At 40.4% G+C, this 18,106-nt stretch overlaps 2 protein-coding genes across 11 annotated transcripts in view; one reads left to right on the top strand and one right to left on the bottom strand.

The window, feature by feature from the left end:
- LOC127055132 (uncharacterized) overlaps nt 1–18,106 on the top strand; it is a 1,051,551-nt gene that overhangs the window by 364,818 nt on the left and 668,627 nt on the right. The window lies entirely within an intron of this gene.
- GBE1 (1,4-alpha-glucan branching enzyme 1) overlaps nt 1–18,106 on the bottom strand; it is a 302,275-nt gene that overhangs the window by 85,710 nt on the left and 198,459 nt on the right. For all 10 annotated transcript variants that reach the window (XM_050958316.1, XM_050958334.1, XM_050958362.1 and 7 more), the window contains 3 exons: nt 10,079–10,177; nt 7,566–7,676; nt 3,150–3,321 (listed from right to left, as the gene is read on the bottom strand). In XM_050958316.1, coding sequence (XP_050814273.1) covers nt 3,150–3,321; nt 7,566–7,676; nt 10,079–10,177 — 382 coding nt within the window. The remainder of the gene's footprint in view (nt 1–3,149; nt 3,322–7,565; nt 7,677–10,078; nt 10,178–18,106) is intronic.

Below are 18,106 nucleotides of genomic sequence, written 5' to 3'. Positions count from 1 at the left end.
CAGTTACATGGTAGAGAGGCTGATTTTACTGATAGGCAAAGGTTTCTAACTATCAAAGGTGTGAAGTTTTGTAACAGCCTTCCAAGGAGAGCAGTGTACAGCACAGCAAAAAGTCTAATTGCTTCAATATTAAGCTTGACAAATTTAAGGAGGGGACGGTATGATGAGATTGCCTAAGGCATCATGTAACTGATCTGCAACTGTTAACAGCAAATATCTCCAACAGCCGTTGATAGGACACTAGATGAGGAAGTTTCTGAGTTACTACAGAGAATTCTTTCCTAGGTGTCTGGATGGTGGGTCTTGCCTGCATGCTCAGGATCTAATTGATCACCATATTTGGGGTTGGGAAGGAACTTTTCCCTGGATCAGATTGGCCGAGACCCTGGGAGGTTTTAGATTCTGTTACTTGAAGTCTTTAAATCATTATTTGAGGACTTCAGTAACTCAACCAGAGGTTATGAGTCTATTACAGGAGTGAGTGGGTGAAGTTCTGTGGCTTGCAATGTGCAGGTGGTCAGATTGGATGATCATAATGCTCCCTTCTGATCTTAAAGTCAACGAGCTTATCTGGTTCTGATGAATTTCATTAATGAATGTGTTCCAAACCCTCTACTGACACCTTCATCTGGTACGATTACTCAGATTTGTTAGCTTAAAAAAAAAAAAAAAGTTGTGATGAAGCAATCTCCCTCACATCCTCTCTAGTCAAGACTGATGTAAAGAATTCATTTAGCTTCTCCACAACGGCCTTACCATCTTTGAGCGATCCTTTGGCATTTTGATCATCATGGCCCCACTGATGGTTTAGCAGGCATCCTGGTTCTGATGTACTTAAAAACATTGTTGCTGTTTATTTTTGTGTCTTTTACTAGTTGCTTTTCAAATTCTTTTTTGGCCTGCCTAATTATACTTTTCCACTTGCCTCTAATCATCACTTTTAGACAGGGTGGCATTTTTTTTTTGGTGGGGGTGGAGCAGCGTTTTCTTGCTGTTTTTGTTTTTTTTTGTTTTTAATTTGGAGTATATATTTAGTGAGAGTGTCTATTATGGTGTTCTTAAAAAGTTTACATACAGTTTGGAGGCATTTCACTCCTGTGACTGTTCCTGTTAATTTCTGTTTAACTAGCCTGCTTGTTTTAGTGTAACTCCCCTTTTTTAAAATAAATGCTGCTGTCGTGGGTGGGTTTATATGGTATGTCCCCTCTACAAGGATGTTTAAATTTAATTACACTAGGGTTGCTATTACTGAGTGGTTCAGCTATATTCAACTCTTGGATCAGAACTTGTGCTCCACTAAAGACTAAATCAAGAATTGCCTCTTTCCTTGTGGGTTCCAGGACTAGCTGCTCCAAGAAGCAGTCATTAATGGTGTCAAGAATTTTTATGTTTGCATCCCATCTCAGGTGACATATACCCAGTCAATATGGGGAAAGCTGAAATGCCTCAGTATTATTGGGTTTTCTGTTTATTTAGCCTTTCTAATCCCCCTGAGTATTACACAGTCACTATCACCATCCTGGTCAGGTGGTCAGCAGTATATTGCTGCTGCTATAATCTTATTATTCAAGCATGGAATTTCTATCCATAGAGTGCTTAGGTAGTTTGATTCATTTAAGATTTTTATTATATTTGACTTTTTGCTTTTTTATCATGTACTCTGCCATTCCCTCACCAGTGTGACCTATTTTGTCATATTTATACTCTGATATTACTAGTCCCATTGATTATCATTCCACCAAGTGATGCTTAGTAGATCAATATCCTCATTTAACACCAGGCACTTAAGTTCACCCATTTTAGCATTTAAACTTCTTGTATTTGCATATAAGCCATTATAAAATTTTGAAAATATTTAGCTGTATGCCTTCATTTGACTTTCTCTTCAGCTCCTATCTATACTGTAGCAACTTCTATTCTCTCCTCTTTGCTAGGATGTAGAGTATTCCTTTTCATAAATCCTGCACTAAGAGACATCTATATCTGAACTGCATGCTCCTTTGGACCAGTCAGCTTTCCCCCAGCCCTTAGTTTAAAAACTCCTCTATGACATCTTTAGTTTTACATGCCAACACCCTTGTTTCATTTTGGTTAAGGTGGAGACCATCCTTCCTCTACAGGCTCCTCCTTTCCAAAAAGGTTCTCCAGTTCCTAAAAAATCTAAAGCCCTCTTTCGAATATCATTGTCTCATCCACTCATTGAGACCCTGCAGTTCTAATTGGCTGACTGTGGAACTGCAAACATTTCAGAGAATGCTGCTATAGAGGTCCTGTACTTCAGTTTCTTACCTACCAGCTTAAATTAGGCCCCTAGGACCTCTCTCCTATTTTCCTCTATGTCATTGCTATCTACATATACCACAATCTCTGGTTCCTCCTCAGAACTGCACATAAGTCTAGATGTCCTTATTCCTTCATGAAGGCAACAATATATTGTATCCACCATAGATTATGTCCGCTATATCCATCATGAGGATGTAGATAGGTATTTGTGGTTCACATCATCTGCATGATGAAAATTGTGTGTGTGTGTGCGCACACACACACACTATATAAGTAATCAAGGGATGGAAATGAATTCACATGTTTAAGACTATACCCTCATGAGAATTAGTGAGTGTCTATAAGTAACCATTATAGTTGTCCTCAGCTAAAAAGTTGGTGGACAGCATGCACAGCTTTGAGAGTTAGAGGGAAAGAGAAGGTAGGCAAGTCTTTTATCTGAAGAGTGTTTTTGTGTTTGTGAAACTCGTACTTCAATATTAAACTGAAGCAAACTCAGAGTTGCAATACAAATGATAATTTAAGTAATGGGAAGTTACTCACCTTGCAATAACTTTGAGATGTGTGTCCCTTTGGGTGCTCCTGTAACGTCAACTACTTTAACACTTTTTGAGATTAAAATTTTTTTTGTAAACCCTAGAATGAATCAATTTAAATTTTCCTGTTGTAGGCTACACTACATCTTAAAAGAGACTATTGCCTTTTGAAACCAGATTAAAAAAAAGTCAACTATGTAAAAATATATAAACTGAAATCTCCAACTCTGTGATAAATACTGCAATTGCAGGATGTTGCCAGGTCATTTTACTTCATCACAAAGCCTACATGACAAAAGAAAATGGACACTTTTAGCCAAGATCACTTACCCATGAAGTTGAGATAGCCCTCTCCTCCAAGTGCATGAGTAATGAGGCGAATCATTTTATGAAGCTGTATTCCACGATCAATAACCGGAGTGAGAGGTGAAAGTACACTCATATTTGTATACATCTCTGCATCCATCAGCCAAAATGCCAACGTCTTATCACCAACAAGGGCCTGGAGTAACAAAGGAATGGGGGAGGGGGCAGGGTGGAGAGGAGAATCCTCAATGTGCCAAAAGAGCTTCTTAATGCAAATTGTTAAAAACAATGTGTGTTCTAGATCAAGTGACATGTACATTGGATTAACTATAATACACTACAAGAGTTACATTTTAGGAGCCTCAGAGAAAACAAGACAGGAGACAAAGATTACTTAATAAAGTATCTGGAACAACATTCAAAAGGGATATTAACAGGGCTTCCAATTTAAGGATTCTTTAGTGAACAATGTGAATGCTTTGTGTACACATAGCTAAAGATATACAATTGTGTTTTTAGGATTTCAGCCCAGAGAGAAAAATTAGGCTTCCAATTCTATCTGAAATCAGCAATTGCATGAAGCTATTACTTCTGTTCAGATCAGCCTAGTTCAAGTTACCCCTTAATCTATAGTCATAAACACTGCAAATGTTTTGTCTGTTTAGCTGAAGATTTCCATTTGACTTATTTTGGAAGCCATTTCAAGCAGATTTTTCAGACAGGCTTACACGTTCGCTTGATTTATTGGTCCAGTAGCAATTCCAACATTTAAGCCATTTATAAACTTAATTGTGTGTTAAGTAGGTATTCAAAAATGGAAATCTGAATTATCAAAATAATCTTCTTGTTTATAGATGCCAGAAGATGATTTAAATACAATTCTTATTACAGGACTTTACATCCCTTATCCATTTTAGTAGCCTAGACAAAGGAAATCACCCTCACACACACAGAGTTGACTGCCATACAAACTCAGATTTTGTATAACAGAACAATATGTAGTTAAGAGTAAGTAAATCAAAAGGAGTACTCCACATATTTATATTGTACATGCTAAATGAGTGTTTTGCATGTATTGTGTTTTATATGCTACAATCCCCCCCAAGCACTGCATTTGACAGAATGGCTATAAGAGAAACATGGAACTCAGTAAAATAATTAACTTGATAACTACTGTACTTATGCCACAGGGTAAGTATTAGTCAATTCTGTGATTAGGGATTCCTTTCTCTCAGCCTACAGGAGAACCACCACAGAAATCTTTTGCATACCTGTACATAGTAGAGAAATGGAAACAGCAGCCATAAGAATATTTTGAAAATTCAAAAATCCATTGAAATGCTGTATTGTGTAAATATTTCCCAAGATTTAGAATACACTTGTAACATATGCATTACACAACTATGGCATTATCTCCATTTTACAGTTCTAGAAATGGGGACATGCAAAAATTCTGGCCCCACTGAAGCCAGTGCAGTTTTGCCATTCATTTCAGTGGAACCAGGATTTCACTCAAAGTGCTTTGATGACAGAGTATAAGCATCAGAAGATCACTTGCTGTGTCCAGCAGATCAAGCAGCTGTTTAATGGGCGATGAAAAATGGCTAGTTTTGTAAAAAGCATGTGTGAACATTGCAACTATCTATTCATTCAAATGCTACTAACGTTGCTGTTTCAGATACCCCCGAAGCTGTTGCCTCTACAGCTTGTTACTGGTACACTAAATCTTTATGCATAGATAGCACAGAATAGGGTATTCCTTCTATCAAGCACTGACTCTTATTCTAGAAAATAGCTTAGCTGGAACAAAAATATTGGCAAATCTATTGAAGAAAAGATTACTCAATTTATTGTTAAAAAACAAAAAACAACAACAAAAAACCTTGCTAATGTCTATTTCTGTATAAAAACAATGTCCCATAAATGCTGTCAAACCCGGTTTATTTTAGTACAACTTTCAACTGCACATCCAAGGATTGATGCAAATATACTATTTTGTGTGTTCACAGATAGCTATAATTTGGGTTGAAACAGTCCAATTTCCATTTTATACCCTATTTTTAACTTTCCTTTCCTCCTTTATACAATAGGTTGGGTAGTTAAAAACACCATGTTGGAAAGCAAGCCATTTTCCCAGTAAATAAGTTCAAACTAAGGTAATAAAAGTAAAAGCTTATCTCAATTTTCTCAGTATAAATGGATTTTTTTTAAATGTCTGCCATCCAGTTATGACTTTTAAGACGGAAAACAAAAAAACTGAAGCCTAAAGTCTAACATAGGTGTATAGGATATTAAAAACTCAAAGAAAAAACCCACAAAAAAAGAAAACCACCCACAAAAAACAGTACTGGGTTTCAGTTTACCAGGGAAAGAGAGTCTGTCACAGCAAACTGCTCACTTCATTTGCATCACTGTCCATAGTTAACTAGAAAACATACTGTAGAAGACAGAACTTTGCAGAAGAATAAAAGCTATGGTTTTCTCAGTCCAAATTGTGTACTATTAACTATAATGTTTAAAACAAAATACTTTGTTATATGAGAAAATAAAGACAACAGACAGGATCCGGTCCAAAATATGAAAATTAAAAAAAGAGACTATTGATATTTTTGTGATCTAGGTTAAACAGCCATTTTTCCACATGAAAAATCTGGATGGGGATCCAACTTCCAAGGGAATGAATAAATCACAAAAATATGCCTTTTGCAGTAGAATCCACAGTCCCAGTCTAGATCAGGACCCCAATGTTCAAAGCACAGTGAGAAGCCTTGTGTAAAGAGCATCAGCTGGATTTAGAGAGGGGAAAAACAAGCAAGCCTATAAGGTGGGGACTTCTGGGTGCAAAAGGATATAATGAAACTAGAGAAGGTTACAAAAGAGAAACAAAGAAAATCAAGAGTATGAAACAGTTTCCATATGAGGAGAGACTAAAAAGATCAGGAATGCTTAATCTACAAAAGAGACGTTTAAAGAGGGATATTATAGAGGACTATAAAAATCACAAAAGATGTGGAGAAAGTAAATAGGGCGGTGTTATTTACTCTTTTCCACAACACAAAAACCCAGAGTCATCTGATGAAATTAACAGATGGCAAGTTTATAGCAAACAAGAGGAAGTACTTTTGCACACACATCACAATTAACATGTGGAACTTGTTGCTATGGGATGTTGTGAAAGCCAAAAGCATAACTGGGTTCAAACAAGAACGAGACAAGTTAATCAAGGATAGATCTATCAGTGGACATTAGACAAGATGGTTATGGATGTAACCCCATGCTCAGAGTGTCCCTTAATGTAGGAAGCCAGAAGGAGAAGACAGGGCTGAATCACTCCAACAATCCCCATCAACTCTGATACTGGCCACTGTCGGAGACACGATTCTGAGCTAGATAGAACATTGGTGTGACCTCGTATGACAATTCTTACGTTTTTCAACTGAGGAAACTAACCAGATACTTAAAGAAGGCTTTCAAATTATGTATAGCCTAGATAAAGCCTCTTTCGAAGTCTAAGAATTTCTTTCCATTAACAAAACAATTTTAAGAGATATGTTTGATGGATGAAAGACTCCAACGTGTCCTACAAACAGATGAAGCTTCATTTACGGTGGCTGTAGAAGGTATCAATATGGCTGGCCATTTTGGTATGTTCTCACTAGATACAAATAAAAATAAAACATTTGCTGTACTCTGGGCCATGCAGTCTAGAGTGACCCAATCACATTTAAACAGACTTAACTGGATTTGATCATGTGAATATCAGCCAAAAGGCTGAAGACTTATCGAAAACTTAAATACACACAAAATCAGAAAATACAAAAATGACTCTCAAAGCAATCTTATCTTAACTTACATTGTATTCAGCATACATAAAGCATAAATAACATACATAACATATATGCAATTAAGCTGATGTACACTTGCTGTGGGACTTCTATTTACAGGACTTCGGTGCTTTGAAGTTTCCAGCCTTAATGTTGCCCCTTCCTCTTTCACTCCCCAACTCCAGTCCCAATTAAATTGCTAAAGAATGATTAACTAGAAATTAAATTAGCACCTGGTCCTGCAGCTCTTACGCTGGTGATTCTTCCCCTTGAAGACAATGTGATACTCACATGAGCACTGTTTTTGTGAATTAGGTTAACAGAAGGACTCCAGGTGGCAAACCATATTAAAATATACATATATATATATATATATATAAACCAAGATTGTCACAAATTTTTGGTGTTCCACTCGATTTGCCTTAACAAGGCCAGGATTTTCAGATTGCACTGACCATTCACCCTCTGAAAGTCACACCCCCTTTATAAAACTGTCCCAAAGGGCACTGGGCACAGAAAAAACAATCTTGACTATGGTATTCAGTTTTTGCACTTACTTATGTAAAGCATACTAATTTGCTTCTCCATACAGTTTTTATCAAAATATTTATAGTACCTGATCATGGCTCTCCGCATATGCAATATATTTCTCTTCATACCGTCTGTTTGTCAGCGTATGCACTATATTGCCCATATTCCAGTCTTCATCTTTCAACTCTTTAATTATCTGTTAAAGGTAATTCCAACATTACTTTTGTTTCAGCTATACTGCATTCTATATTTTTTCCATGGCATTTGAAGTTTTCCTTAAATAGTAAAATGGTGGTATTATTCTTAGTCACTCCTAATATTAAAAAAAAAAAACAAAAAACTTGGAGTGATGCACTTCCCCTATTTGACCTCCCAAATGCACTGACCAATCCCAAATCCCAAATGGGATTCCTTTCTGAACTCACTTTAATATTCTTTAGAATTTCTAAACTCATGTTTAGAGATAGCTCAGTGGTTTGAGCATTGACCTGCTAAACCCAGGGTTGTGAGTTCAATCCTTGAGGGGACCACTTAGGGTTCTGGGGCAAAAATCAGCACTTGGTCCTGCTAGTGAAGGCAGGGGGCTGGACTCGATGACCTTGCAAGGTCCCTTCCAGCTCTAGGAGATAGGTATATCTCCAATTATTATTATGAAATTTATTTATTAAATTAATTAAATGTTTCATGTTTTCTGCCATATCAACTGCCAACTTTTAAATAATGTTGACATGCTATGGTTATTAATCAAACTAATCTCTTTTCTGCTTTATAAAACATTAAGAGATACTTGGCACCATTTTAATGGCCAACTACACAGAGTAATTTCTTTCTTCTTTGCTATATAATACTTCATAAGCCTCCATTGACTTTTCTGATGTAGTTTAACCTTAAAAAATAAAATCATTTCTGAAGAATATCAATGAAAATGGTATATTAAAAAGTTTCAGTAATATATCCAGGGAGTTTAACATTACACTATATCGTTAAAAACCATTGCAGCAGCCACCTGGCATGCAGTCAAGGAAGTGCAAATTAACAGATATGTAAACAGACTAACCTGCTGTTCCACGCTAAATACTTTGATCACACAACAATGAGAAGGTAGATACCATTATTCCAAAGTCACTAATTATAAGAAAATTCTCAAACTGGGTTTGGCTTAATAGAAGCATACATAACACATATCTTATTAGCCTATTTTTGGGATGAGTATTTCTGATTTATGAGAAAACACATGTTGTTGACCCTCCAGTGGAGTTAGGAATGGAAACAAGCAGTAATCTGAAAAAAATGCATCATTTGTTCAATTGTCAGCAGAACTTGTTCAATTCATATACCAATGTTCTCATACGTGATATAAAGGCACCAAAAGGTACCTTATTGAAAAGGCAACTGCTTCCTTGTCTCCAAGAGGCTGGTTTGCTTCTTACTGCTCTAGAGACCATCCATCACTTCCTACCCAAAACCGGCTCAAGAAAGCTGATGGAAAGAAAGCTCTAACCAGCCCTCATTAGCATTGGCTGTTACTTGCTAGTCCAAGGATATACTTACAGAACTTCATGATCATCAGCTGGGACTTGTTGGTGACATGACTTTCAATTGAGAAAAAATCCCACACACCTAATAGGGTTTACAACTGTGAGTTTCAGGACACCATCCCGTCCCTGTCACACACTTCTGCGAGTAAAGATACTAAGGACAATGAAAATCACATTTTATTTTTCTTTAAGTTACTCACTGCTCTTATTGAGGTCATTAATGCTCATGTGAAATATTTATTGCTTTAAGATGATCATGGTATCATTACAGATTTGCTTCTAATCTTATGTCTAATTGAAAGACCAATTTTCTGAAGGGCCGGCCAGCCAGCCTTTTGAGATCGTTTATTGTTTTATTCCTTTTTTTTTGTGATTCCTTGTATTAAGGAGAAGGTGATTTAAATCCCTTTCTTATATGAGCTATTGCAGTTTGTTAAATGCATCATTGCTCTTTAAGCACATTTACAGTTTTTTATTCTTTTTATAAACATTGTAGTGGTTGTTGGTGTGTGTGTCACAGCATGTTCTTGTGTATGTATAGGGTTTTTGTTGTTTACTTTTTAAGTTACGTGTTAGATAAAAGTTGCTACATTCAACTTACAGAGGGCTCATTTCATTATCATATCTTGTACATAAATATAGGATTATTATATACACGTTTATTTCAATTTTCAGAGATAAAAAGAGCTGTTACAAGAGATAGGCTTTTGGGATAGAACTTAAATCCAACAAAGCTGTTTATGCTCACCAGTACAAAGAAAAATAAAATCAACCAGAACACAAAGACCACTCCATGAACCTCACACCAAAAGCCCCAAGTCATCAAAAAGAAGGGCCTGAGCCATAATTGTGGCATGACTCCTAATCCAACCTCTGGAGTCCTGGCTAGAGACTATGAAGATTTTAGAAAGTGTGCGCGTGGGGAGTGATTGCGCAGAGGGAACCACTAAAACTGCAAACTAATGTATTCAACAGAACAAAGTTACCTGTAATATTTAGATGTATTTATATAAACACACCTCAATAGCGGAAAATACACAAGTGAATCTTGTTTTCTCACCTGTATCCATTTATCTGGAATTGCCATGGCGAGCCGATAATCAAATCCACCTCCTCCCTGGGCAATAGGGCAACAAAGAGCTGGCATTCCAGAAACATCCTTGAATAAAGAATACATTGCAACATTATTTTGCTAGAACTTCAAGCAGTTCTTTACATTTTCCACCCTAAGAAAGCTCCCTATTAAAAAAACGCATCAGATATCAAGTTTCATACATTAATGCTTTACAAAGTCTACAGGTGCAGAGCATACAATTACGCTTTAAACTAATGCTGGTAGTTTCTGAGCTGAGGGTGAGACTCCCATCTTAAGGAGACATACCCCATACTAATTCTGAATGAGCTAGAATGTTAAAAAGAGAGTGTAGCCATGGGAACACTGGGGCTAGTCAATCCAAGTATGAGCTCATCAGAGATCACAGGAATTTATGCAGGGCAGTTAGTCCTTCCCACAACTTGCACTGTCATAGCTACACTATTTTTAGTGTGATGAGAGCTAGCACTGATTTATTTATTTATTTATTTAAAGACTACTTGGATGTATGTAAACTAAATAATCCAGTCAACTAGCTCTAACAATTAGGATATGCTCATAAAATTCAATCCCAGATTCCTTACCTTGAATCCAGTGGGATAATTTCCTCTAACACTTCAATGGAAGTGCCCAAGGAATTTAGAATTTCAATCCATGTTTATTTGATCAGCTTTGTTCTCTCCCTTAAAATGTAATTCAAGCTTGTAAATGTATCATTTGTTGAATATACCATATGACTGGTCACTTTCATCACATAGTATTGTTTCTGAACGGATGGCCCTCACTTTATAAACACAGAAGAAATTTCCAACCCTTCAATTATGGCATCTCTCTAAATATTTGTGATTTCTTTTACACTATTGTGTGAATAAAAGATTTTCAAATAAGCTGTAAGAGTATTTCCAGCACAACTTTTGCAGTGTCAGCACACATTTTGCCACATTCAAAAAAGTAACCAAAAGAAGCCACATTTCATTTGCAAAAAAAAAAAGAAAAGAAAAAAAAGCCTCTTTGCTACATTTGATTTACTGTAGGAGAAAGCTGCCCCAATTCAGAAGATCCAGGTGCATGGTATAGGGTTAAATGGGATAAAGTGATCGAGGACCTTGCATGGGGATTTTTCACTTTGTTTTTAAACACACTCATGTGTCTTCTATTTGGTATAATGTTTTCTGTAGCAGACTTAAGAGAAAGTCTATGGGTATGTCTTCACTACCCGCCAGATCGGCGGGCAGCGATCGATCCAGCGGGGATTTATCGTGTCTAGTCTAGACGTGAGAAATCACAAAGCCCTCTCTGTACTTCACCGCTATGAGAGGCACAGGTAGTCGATGGGAGAGCAGCAGCAATTGACCCACCGTGGTGAAGACACCATGGTAAGTCGATCTAATTACGTCGACTTCAGCTACGTTATTCCCCCAGTGGAAACCAGGGCTAAGTGTGGATATTTTTATTTAAACACAAATGCCAGGAACCCTGAAAGTGTTAAAATTGGTTGACAAAAGAGTTTCTACATTAGTCACAAGATTTTCTACATGTCTGGGCTCTTCACACGTGGATACCTTCTATAAAGTGAACAGAACCAACGAGGTCCATGGAAGTAGTTCTCCCTTCCCAAGCAATTAAGGCAGTGTGGAGGAGGGGAGTCTAACAGCTCTCCTAAGTTGGTCAGGCACATGGCATTCATGGCTGCTCACCTGCTGAAACATGCAGGGCAGTCTCTGGTAAGCAGGGCCAGCTTTTTTGCCACTCCAAATGGCAAAATAAATAAATAAAATAAAAACAAAGTAAAATAAAATAAAATAAAGCCGCGATTGGCGGCAGCTCTACCGCGCTGCTTCATTCTTCTGCGGCAATTCGGCAGCTGGTCCTTCCTGGTACCTGGAGTCGGCCCTGCTGGTAAGTTCCTGACAGCATGATGTTCTGAAGTCTATGAAGCTTTGAGCTTTGCCAACCAAGTAACTACTGTTCTCTCTCAAGCTAATGTCTACAGTTTTAAGTGTCAGAATTTTTAAACCTAAAAACTTGACATAACATATTTGTCTACAGCAGTAGCATAAATAGAAACATTAGAGATGAATGCTAACTTTGTTCACATTTTTAAACTAACAGCTTACGCATACCACTGTGTTTAGATTTACAAGCAACTCAAGTTTGAGGTGTAAAAACTCATTTGTTAGTTGGAGTGGAGCAATACATTAGATATCAGGCCTAAAATTTCACAGAGAAGTCTGATACTTTCCTATACCTGAAACTACTAATGGATTTATTTGTAGCCTTCCAAAAAATCAATGTTTTGCATGAAGCGTCTGATGTAATTTTGGTAATTAACATTTGTTTTCATTACCACCAAAATCATTTAATTCTCACTTTAAATGAAAGGCTGAAGGAAACCTTAATCAGCCAACGTACTACCTACTTCTACACTGTACTCCTGTCTGGCAGCAGTGTGTGTGTCATCCTGCATGGTGTGAAACAAAGAACAGAGGACACTAGTAGCCTAACAGGCTTGTTCCAGTAGCACTATCTGGACTATAACAACTTCTATTAGAACCAAAAGAAACAGAGATGGGTAACTAGCCATCCAGATGTAAGGCATCTTTATAGGTACAACTTTATTTTTTGTCGGTGGGCGTTGAAGGATTCGGTCAAAAAAAGAATCTTAGGACTCTGAAAGTTACCTTGAGCATAGAAATTATTAAGGCAAAGCTAGATGGGGAATACACAGAAAATTACAAAATTCTTTACTTAAAGTGATCAGACAACTCTTCAAGGAGCATACGACAATTTGTCATACTCTAGACAAAACCTCTGTTTTCTCAGGAGGAACTTATTCAACTGTCATTACATGCAAGCACAAATTCATGATAACCATTTTAATTTAAAATCATATCAATAGTTCCTCCACCCCAATCTCTTTCTATCATTAGCATGTGGTTCAATTCCACATTTTGTATATAGACTCTCCCTAGACCGAAAAAATATGTATTGAATTGAGGTACCATAGTTTTCAATTTAAAGAGAATAAATTGAAGACCAATCTTGTTTAAAAAGAATCTTAAACCAGATAATACAAACAGGCTGAATTCAAAATGTCATCGGTAGGAATGTTGATAATTTGACTATCATGCCCTAGATGATGAACCAATTTTACTTGAAGTGAACTGAAAGATCAATATAGCCACCTTAAGTTTTATGCATCAAATAATTCCTTCTTTTCATTAGTTGCTATTTTTGATTCCTGATGTCATTAAGCTCTTAACAGCACTTTGGTATACAGCGGTCAGTTATATATTAGGATGCCACATAGAAAACAAAATAAGGCTAATTTCAGTTGTGAAGGCTGAAATTGGAATTCTTAATAAAATAGTGTGGATTAAAAAATAGGCCTTCACATTCCTCATGACATATCAGATGTGTCCTGCATTTTGCATGTGTCTTTTCTAGGTGGCTGGAATGAGAAACAAACAAACAACAAATCCAGATGCATTACACAATACTATACTAACCAAGAAATTCTTAAGAGTTTAGATTTTTTTTTTCTTAACATAAAAACATGTCAGTGAAAAACACCCAACAGTCAATTAACAGAAATTTACTGCTTTGGCGTTTGATATTACTATTAGCTATTCTGCATGCCAACAATCTTTTGAAACCAAAAACAGATCGCTGACAAGGCTAACAAGGTCTTGGCGGCAGGGGCAACTGAACTGTTTCCATGTAGACTGCAGCGTATGCATGCCCAGAGAGAGAAGGGTGGCCCGATTGATATAAGAGTGCATGGGTTAAAGAACAGTCTGTTCCAAAAAGAGACCATTCCCATCGAATGGGAGATCCTGGATAAAGGTCTGCATCTCTTGGGATAGGCAGGCGGTTTGAAGTCTGAAGCTGCACCTCATGACCACCACCAACATGACCACCCTACCTGCCGAGTCCACCGCATCTGTAGAGACTGGCTGTGGTGCCCTTCTCCACCACAGTGCCAAATTCCCAGGCCAGACTCTGAGGGAGGGACTCCTTGAATTTACAGAGGGAGTCTCATAACTTAAAATTGTACCTGCCCAAGAGGGCCTGATGGTTCACCACCTGGAATTGCAGGCTGGTTGTTGAATAATTTTTTCTCCCAAAAGGGTCCAGTCTTTTGGCCTCTTTACTTTTGGGAGTTGAACTAGTATGCCCCTGCTTGTCCTTTTCATTGGCCACAGAGACAACCAGTGAGTCCGGAGTTGGGTGGATATAAAGTTATTTGAACCCTTTGGCTGGGACAAAGTACTTCTTTTCAACCCTTTTGGAGGTAGGATGGATGGATTACAGGGTTTGCCAGAGGACCTTGGCAATTTTCAGGATCCCGTCATGCACTGGTAGTGCTACACGTGCCAGAATAGGGCTGAGAGGATATTGAACAAGGTGTCCCGCATACTTGGCTATCTCCTCCATCTGTAGGCCCAAGTTCTCAGCCACCTGTCGAAGCAGGGCCTGGTGTTCTTTAAAACCCTTGAGGGTCCCACGACTGCCTCATCCAGGGACGAAGATGATGACTGTACTGCCAGGGGAGGCTCTGAGACATCTCCCAAGAGAGATGGAAGTTTTGGGGTGGGCACTGTCTCCTCTACCCCAACTTCCAAGTAGGTCTCATGCACTGAGACTGCTGTTGCTGGTGATGCCAGTGTTGCTCTGAGGCAGTGGCAGATGAGCAGTGCAAAGGGAGCATCATCACACTGGCATGCTCCATGCACTCCAATAAGGCCAATGGCCATGTTGCCAAGGTAGAGCCATAGACATCAATGAGGCCTCGGGTGCCCATTTGCGCCGGTGTTGTCTTAGCGAGGGGCTGAACTGCCCTTTCGTGCCAGAGGAATCCCCTCCAGTGACCACAGAGGGGCTGTTGACACCTGTGTCTGCCTGGTGACTGTCGCTGCAGGAGACTGGTATTTGGAATGAGAGGATTGGTGCCAATAACAAGGGGACCAGGGCCGGGGGGACTGGAATCATGACGAGGCGAACTCCCACAGGGCAGACAACCAAGATCTGCGCTTAGAGGACAACTGGAGGGAGGGAAAATGGTGCCAGTGGAACAGAGACCGGCGCCTCCCCCAAGGTGATCCATGTAGAGATGGCAGGGATCGTGATCGCAGTGCCGGTGACCGAGGGTGAGCCACAGAGGATCAGGGCTGCGACGCTAGAGATCTGCAGTGCACTGATGGGGTGTGCTGCCTGTCTTGGGGGATTGGCGGTGTTCTGCCACCTCTGGAGGGGTCTTAGTGGCTGGCTTGCCCTAGTAGGGAGTCTGTGCCAGCAGCCTGGGCAGAGGCCTATGCTCACTCAGTGCCCGGGGAGTTTGGGTCCCCTACCCAGGAGTCGGTGGTGGATCCATTAAGGAACTAAGGGCCCTGGCCAGGAAGGCACATCCAGTGTGGCTCTGGAGTGGCTGGAGGCCCAAACGGGGTCCTTTGCCTGATGCCCCATGGACTTTCTTGCGCGGTGCAGGGGAGCCATGCTTCTTCATTTTCTTTCTGGACACTGGCAATAGGGAGCAGTGCTGGGTGGAGCCAGCTGCTGGAGGTGTGGTGCACACTGAGGCTGAGGTAGTAGGAGAGTCTTGGAGAGATGGTTCGGAAGCTGGACAAAGGGCAGCCTCTATGAGGAAAGCCTGGAACTGAATATCCCACTCCGAGTCCTGGGTCGAAAATTTTTACAATTACACTTCTCCTTCGCATATGATTCCCCCAAGCGCTTCAGACAGCACTTGGGGGTCACTTACAGGTAGAGGCCTGTTATAGTCCATGCAGGGCTTAAACCAGGGGTCTATTTCCTGCGGCCCGCCAAGCGGCCTGCGCCCCTGCCCCCCCGGCCTACCGCCAGACCAGGGGTGGGCAAACTTTAGCCTCAGGCTTGCCCCCCCTAGAGCCCTGCGCCACTCCCTGAAGTGGCTGGAATCACGTCCCTGCAGCTGAGGAGGTGGGGGGAGAGGAAAGCAGAAGGCTCCATTCTTGTGCTGCCCTGGCTTCCAGGCACCTCCCCCTTCCCACAGCTCCCATTGGCCGGGAATGGGGAACTGCAGCCAATGGGAGCGACGGGGCAGGTACCTGGAGGTGTGGCAAGCAGCATGCATCCCCCTTCCCCAGGGGCCGCAGGGACATGGTTCCAGCTACTTCAGGAAAGGGGTTGGAATGGGGGCAGGGAAGGGGTGGGAAGAGGCAGGGCCTCATGGAAGGAATGGAATGGGGGCATGGCCGGGGGCAGCGAGGGAGAGTGTGTCAGTGATGGGGCCCTCGTGTCAATGAACTAGCCCTCATGTGGTCCTCCTGGTCATTTGAGATTGAGACCCCTGGCTTAAACCTTGGAGAAAGGGGCATGGAGCAAAGTCCCCGCTGTGACTCTAATTTCTAACTCCTAACTACATTTAAGAACTACTTAACACTAACTACTATAAACAACTATTTACAAATCCCTAAGGCTCAAAGTCAGAAGAGATAAAACTGCTAGCCTTTGCTAGGGGTATGGTTACACTTACAGCTGTACAGCGCTGGGAGTTACAGCTGTCTTCATACAGCTGTGTAGGGAAAGCGCTGCAGTGTGGCCACACTGACAGCTACCAGCGCTGCAGTGTGGCCACATTTGCAGCATTTGCAGCGCTGTTGGGAGTGGTGCATTGTGGGCAGCTATCCCAGCGTTCAAGTGGCTGCAACGTGCTTTTCAAAACCAGGGGGTGGGGTGGAGTGTGACAGGGAGCATGGAGGAGACAGAGAGAGTGGATTTTTGGAGCTGACACTGTTGTCAGCTCCCTGCCTTGCAAGTTCTAAGGACTGGAAGATACACAGCACCTACCTTTAATCATTTTTAAAGTTTCGACCACTTCCCTCACCCCTCTCTTATTCACTAAAGGCAAATTATGCACTCCTAAATAGTCTTCAGACCACATAAGCAGCTGCTCAACACGGACTCCCCCCACCCCCTCCGCCGTGTGGCTTCTCTCCTCAAGCAAACAGCTGTGAACATTCCAAAGCAATTCCCCTGCCTGCCTTTGCTTGCAGGAGCAAACAGGAGCTGTGTCTGTTTTTTAGATAAGCAGCTCCGGGGTGCCCGGAGTTCAGCCACTCTTCCGGTTTGTTGTGAACAGGCATTCTGGGATACTTCCTAATACCCTGGAGGCCAATTACAGCGCTTTTGGTGGCCACACTTGACGAGCAGCGCTGCATCACCAGCGCTGCAATTGTTAAACCCCAAGCAGACCAGGTGTACAGCCAGGGCTGCAGCCAGGGAGTTGCAGCACTGGATGTGCCTTGCAGGTGTGGACAGTTACTAAGTTGCAGCGCTGTAAACTCACCACCAGCACTGCAACTCTCCAGTGTAGCCATGGCCTAGGAAAGGAAAGGCACTTCAACTAACCACCACAGGCAGTAAAAAGGAACTGAGAGGGTTTAGGGCCAGTGGTGCCTGATATACTGACACATGAGCACGGCACCCAAGAGGGCACCACAGCTGGCCCTGTGGATACAACTAAGGCAAAACCTTCCAACAACTGGGCACGTAGGTGCGCACACACCTAGAATGGAATCAACATGAGCAAGAATCCTACTTAAAGAAGAATCCTACTTACTCAGAAACCTAGACAATTTTAATGTTAAATCTAAAATTAGCATAAACGTTTAAGAAACTTCAAAATTTATCATATTTATCACAAAGGGGAATTATCAGTTATGCATATATTGAATTATATCAGCATATAATTATCAATTATGCATATATTGAATTATGTCAGCACAGTCTTTGGGACTGTTAATTGTGAACATTTGATACCATGAATAATTAGTCAACATTTGGCAATCACAGAGTAATAAGCAAGCAAGCAAAGCAATGATATCTAAACTAAGAACCTTCATAAAAGCTAACCCATAGCATCCATAATATCCCGCCAATGGAAAGAAAATCATCATTAATACTTAATTCTCCCTCCCCCCGAACACACAGATGATTGTATTAAATATTTATCTG

Source organism: Gopherus flavomarginatus, chromosome 1, assembly GCF_025201925.1.
Source record: "Gopherus flavomarginatus isolate rGopFla2 chromosome 1, rGopFla2.mat.asm, whole genome shotgun sequence".
Lineage (NCBI taxonomy): Eukaryota > Metazoa > Chordata > Testudines > Testudinidae > Gopherus > Gopherus flavomarginatus.
The sequence above is the reverse complement of the archived record's forward strand: the minus strand, read 5'-3'. Positions and strand labels throughout refer to the sequence as shown.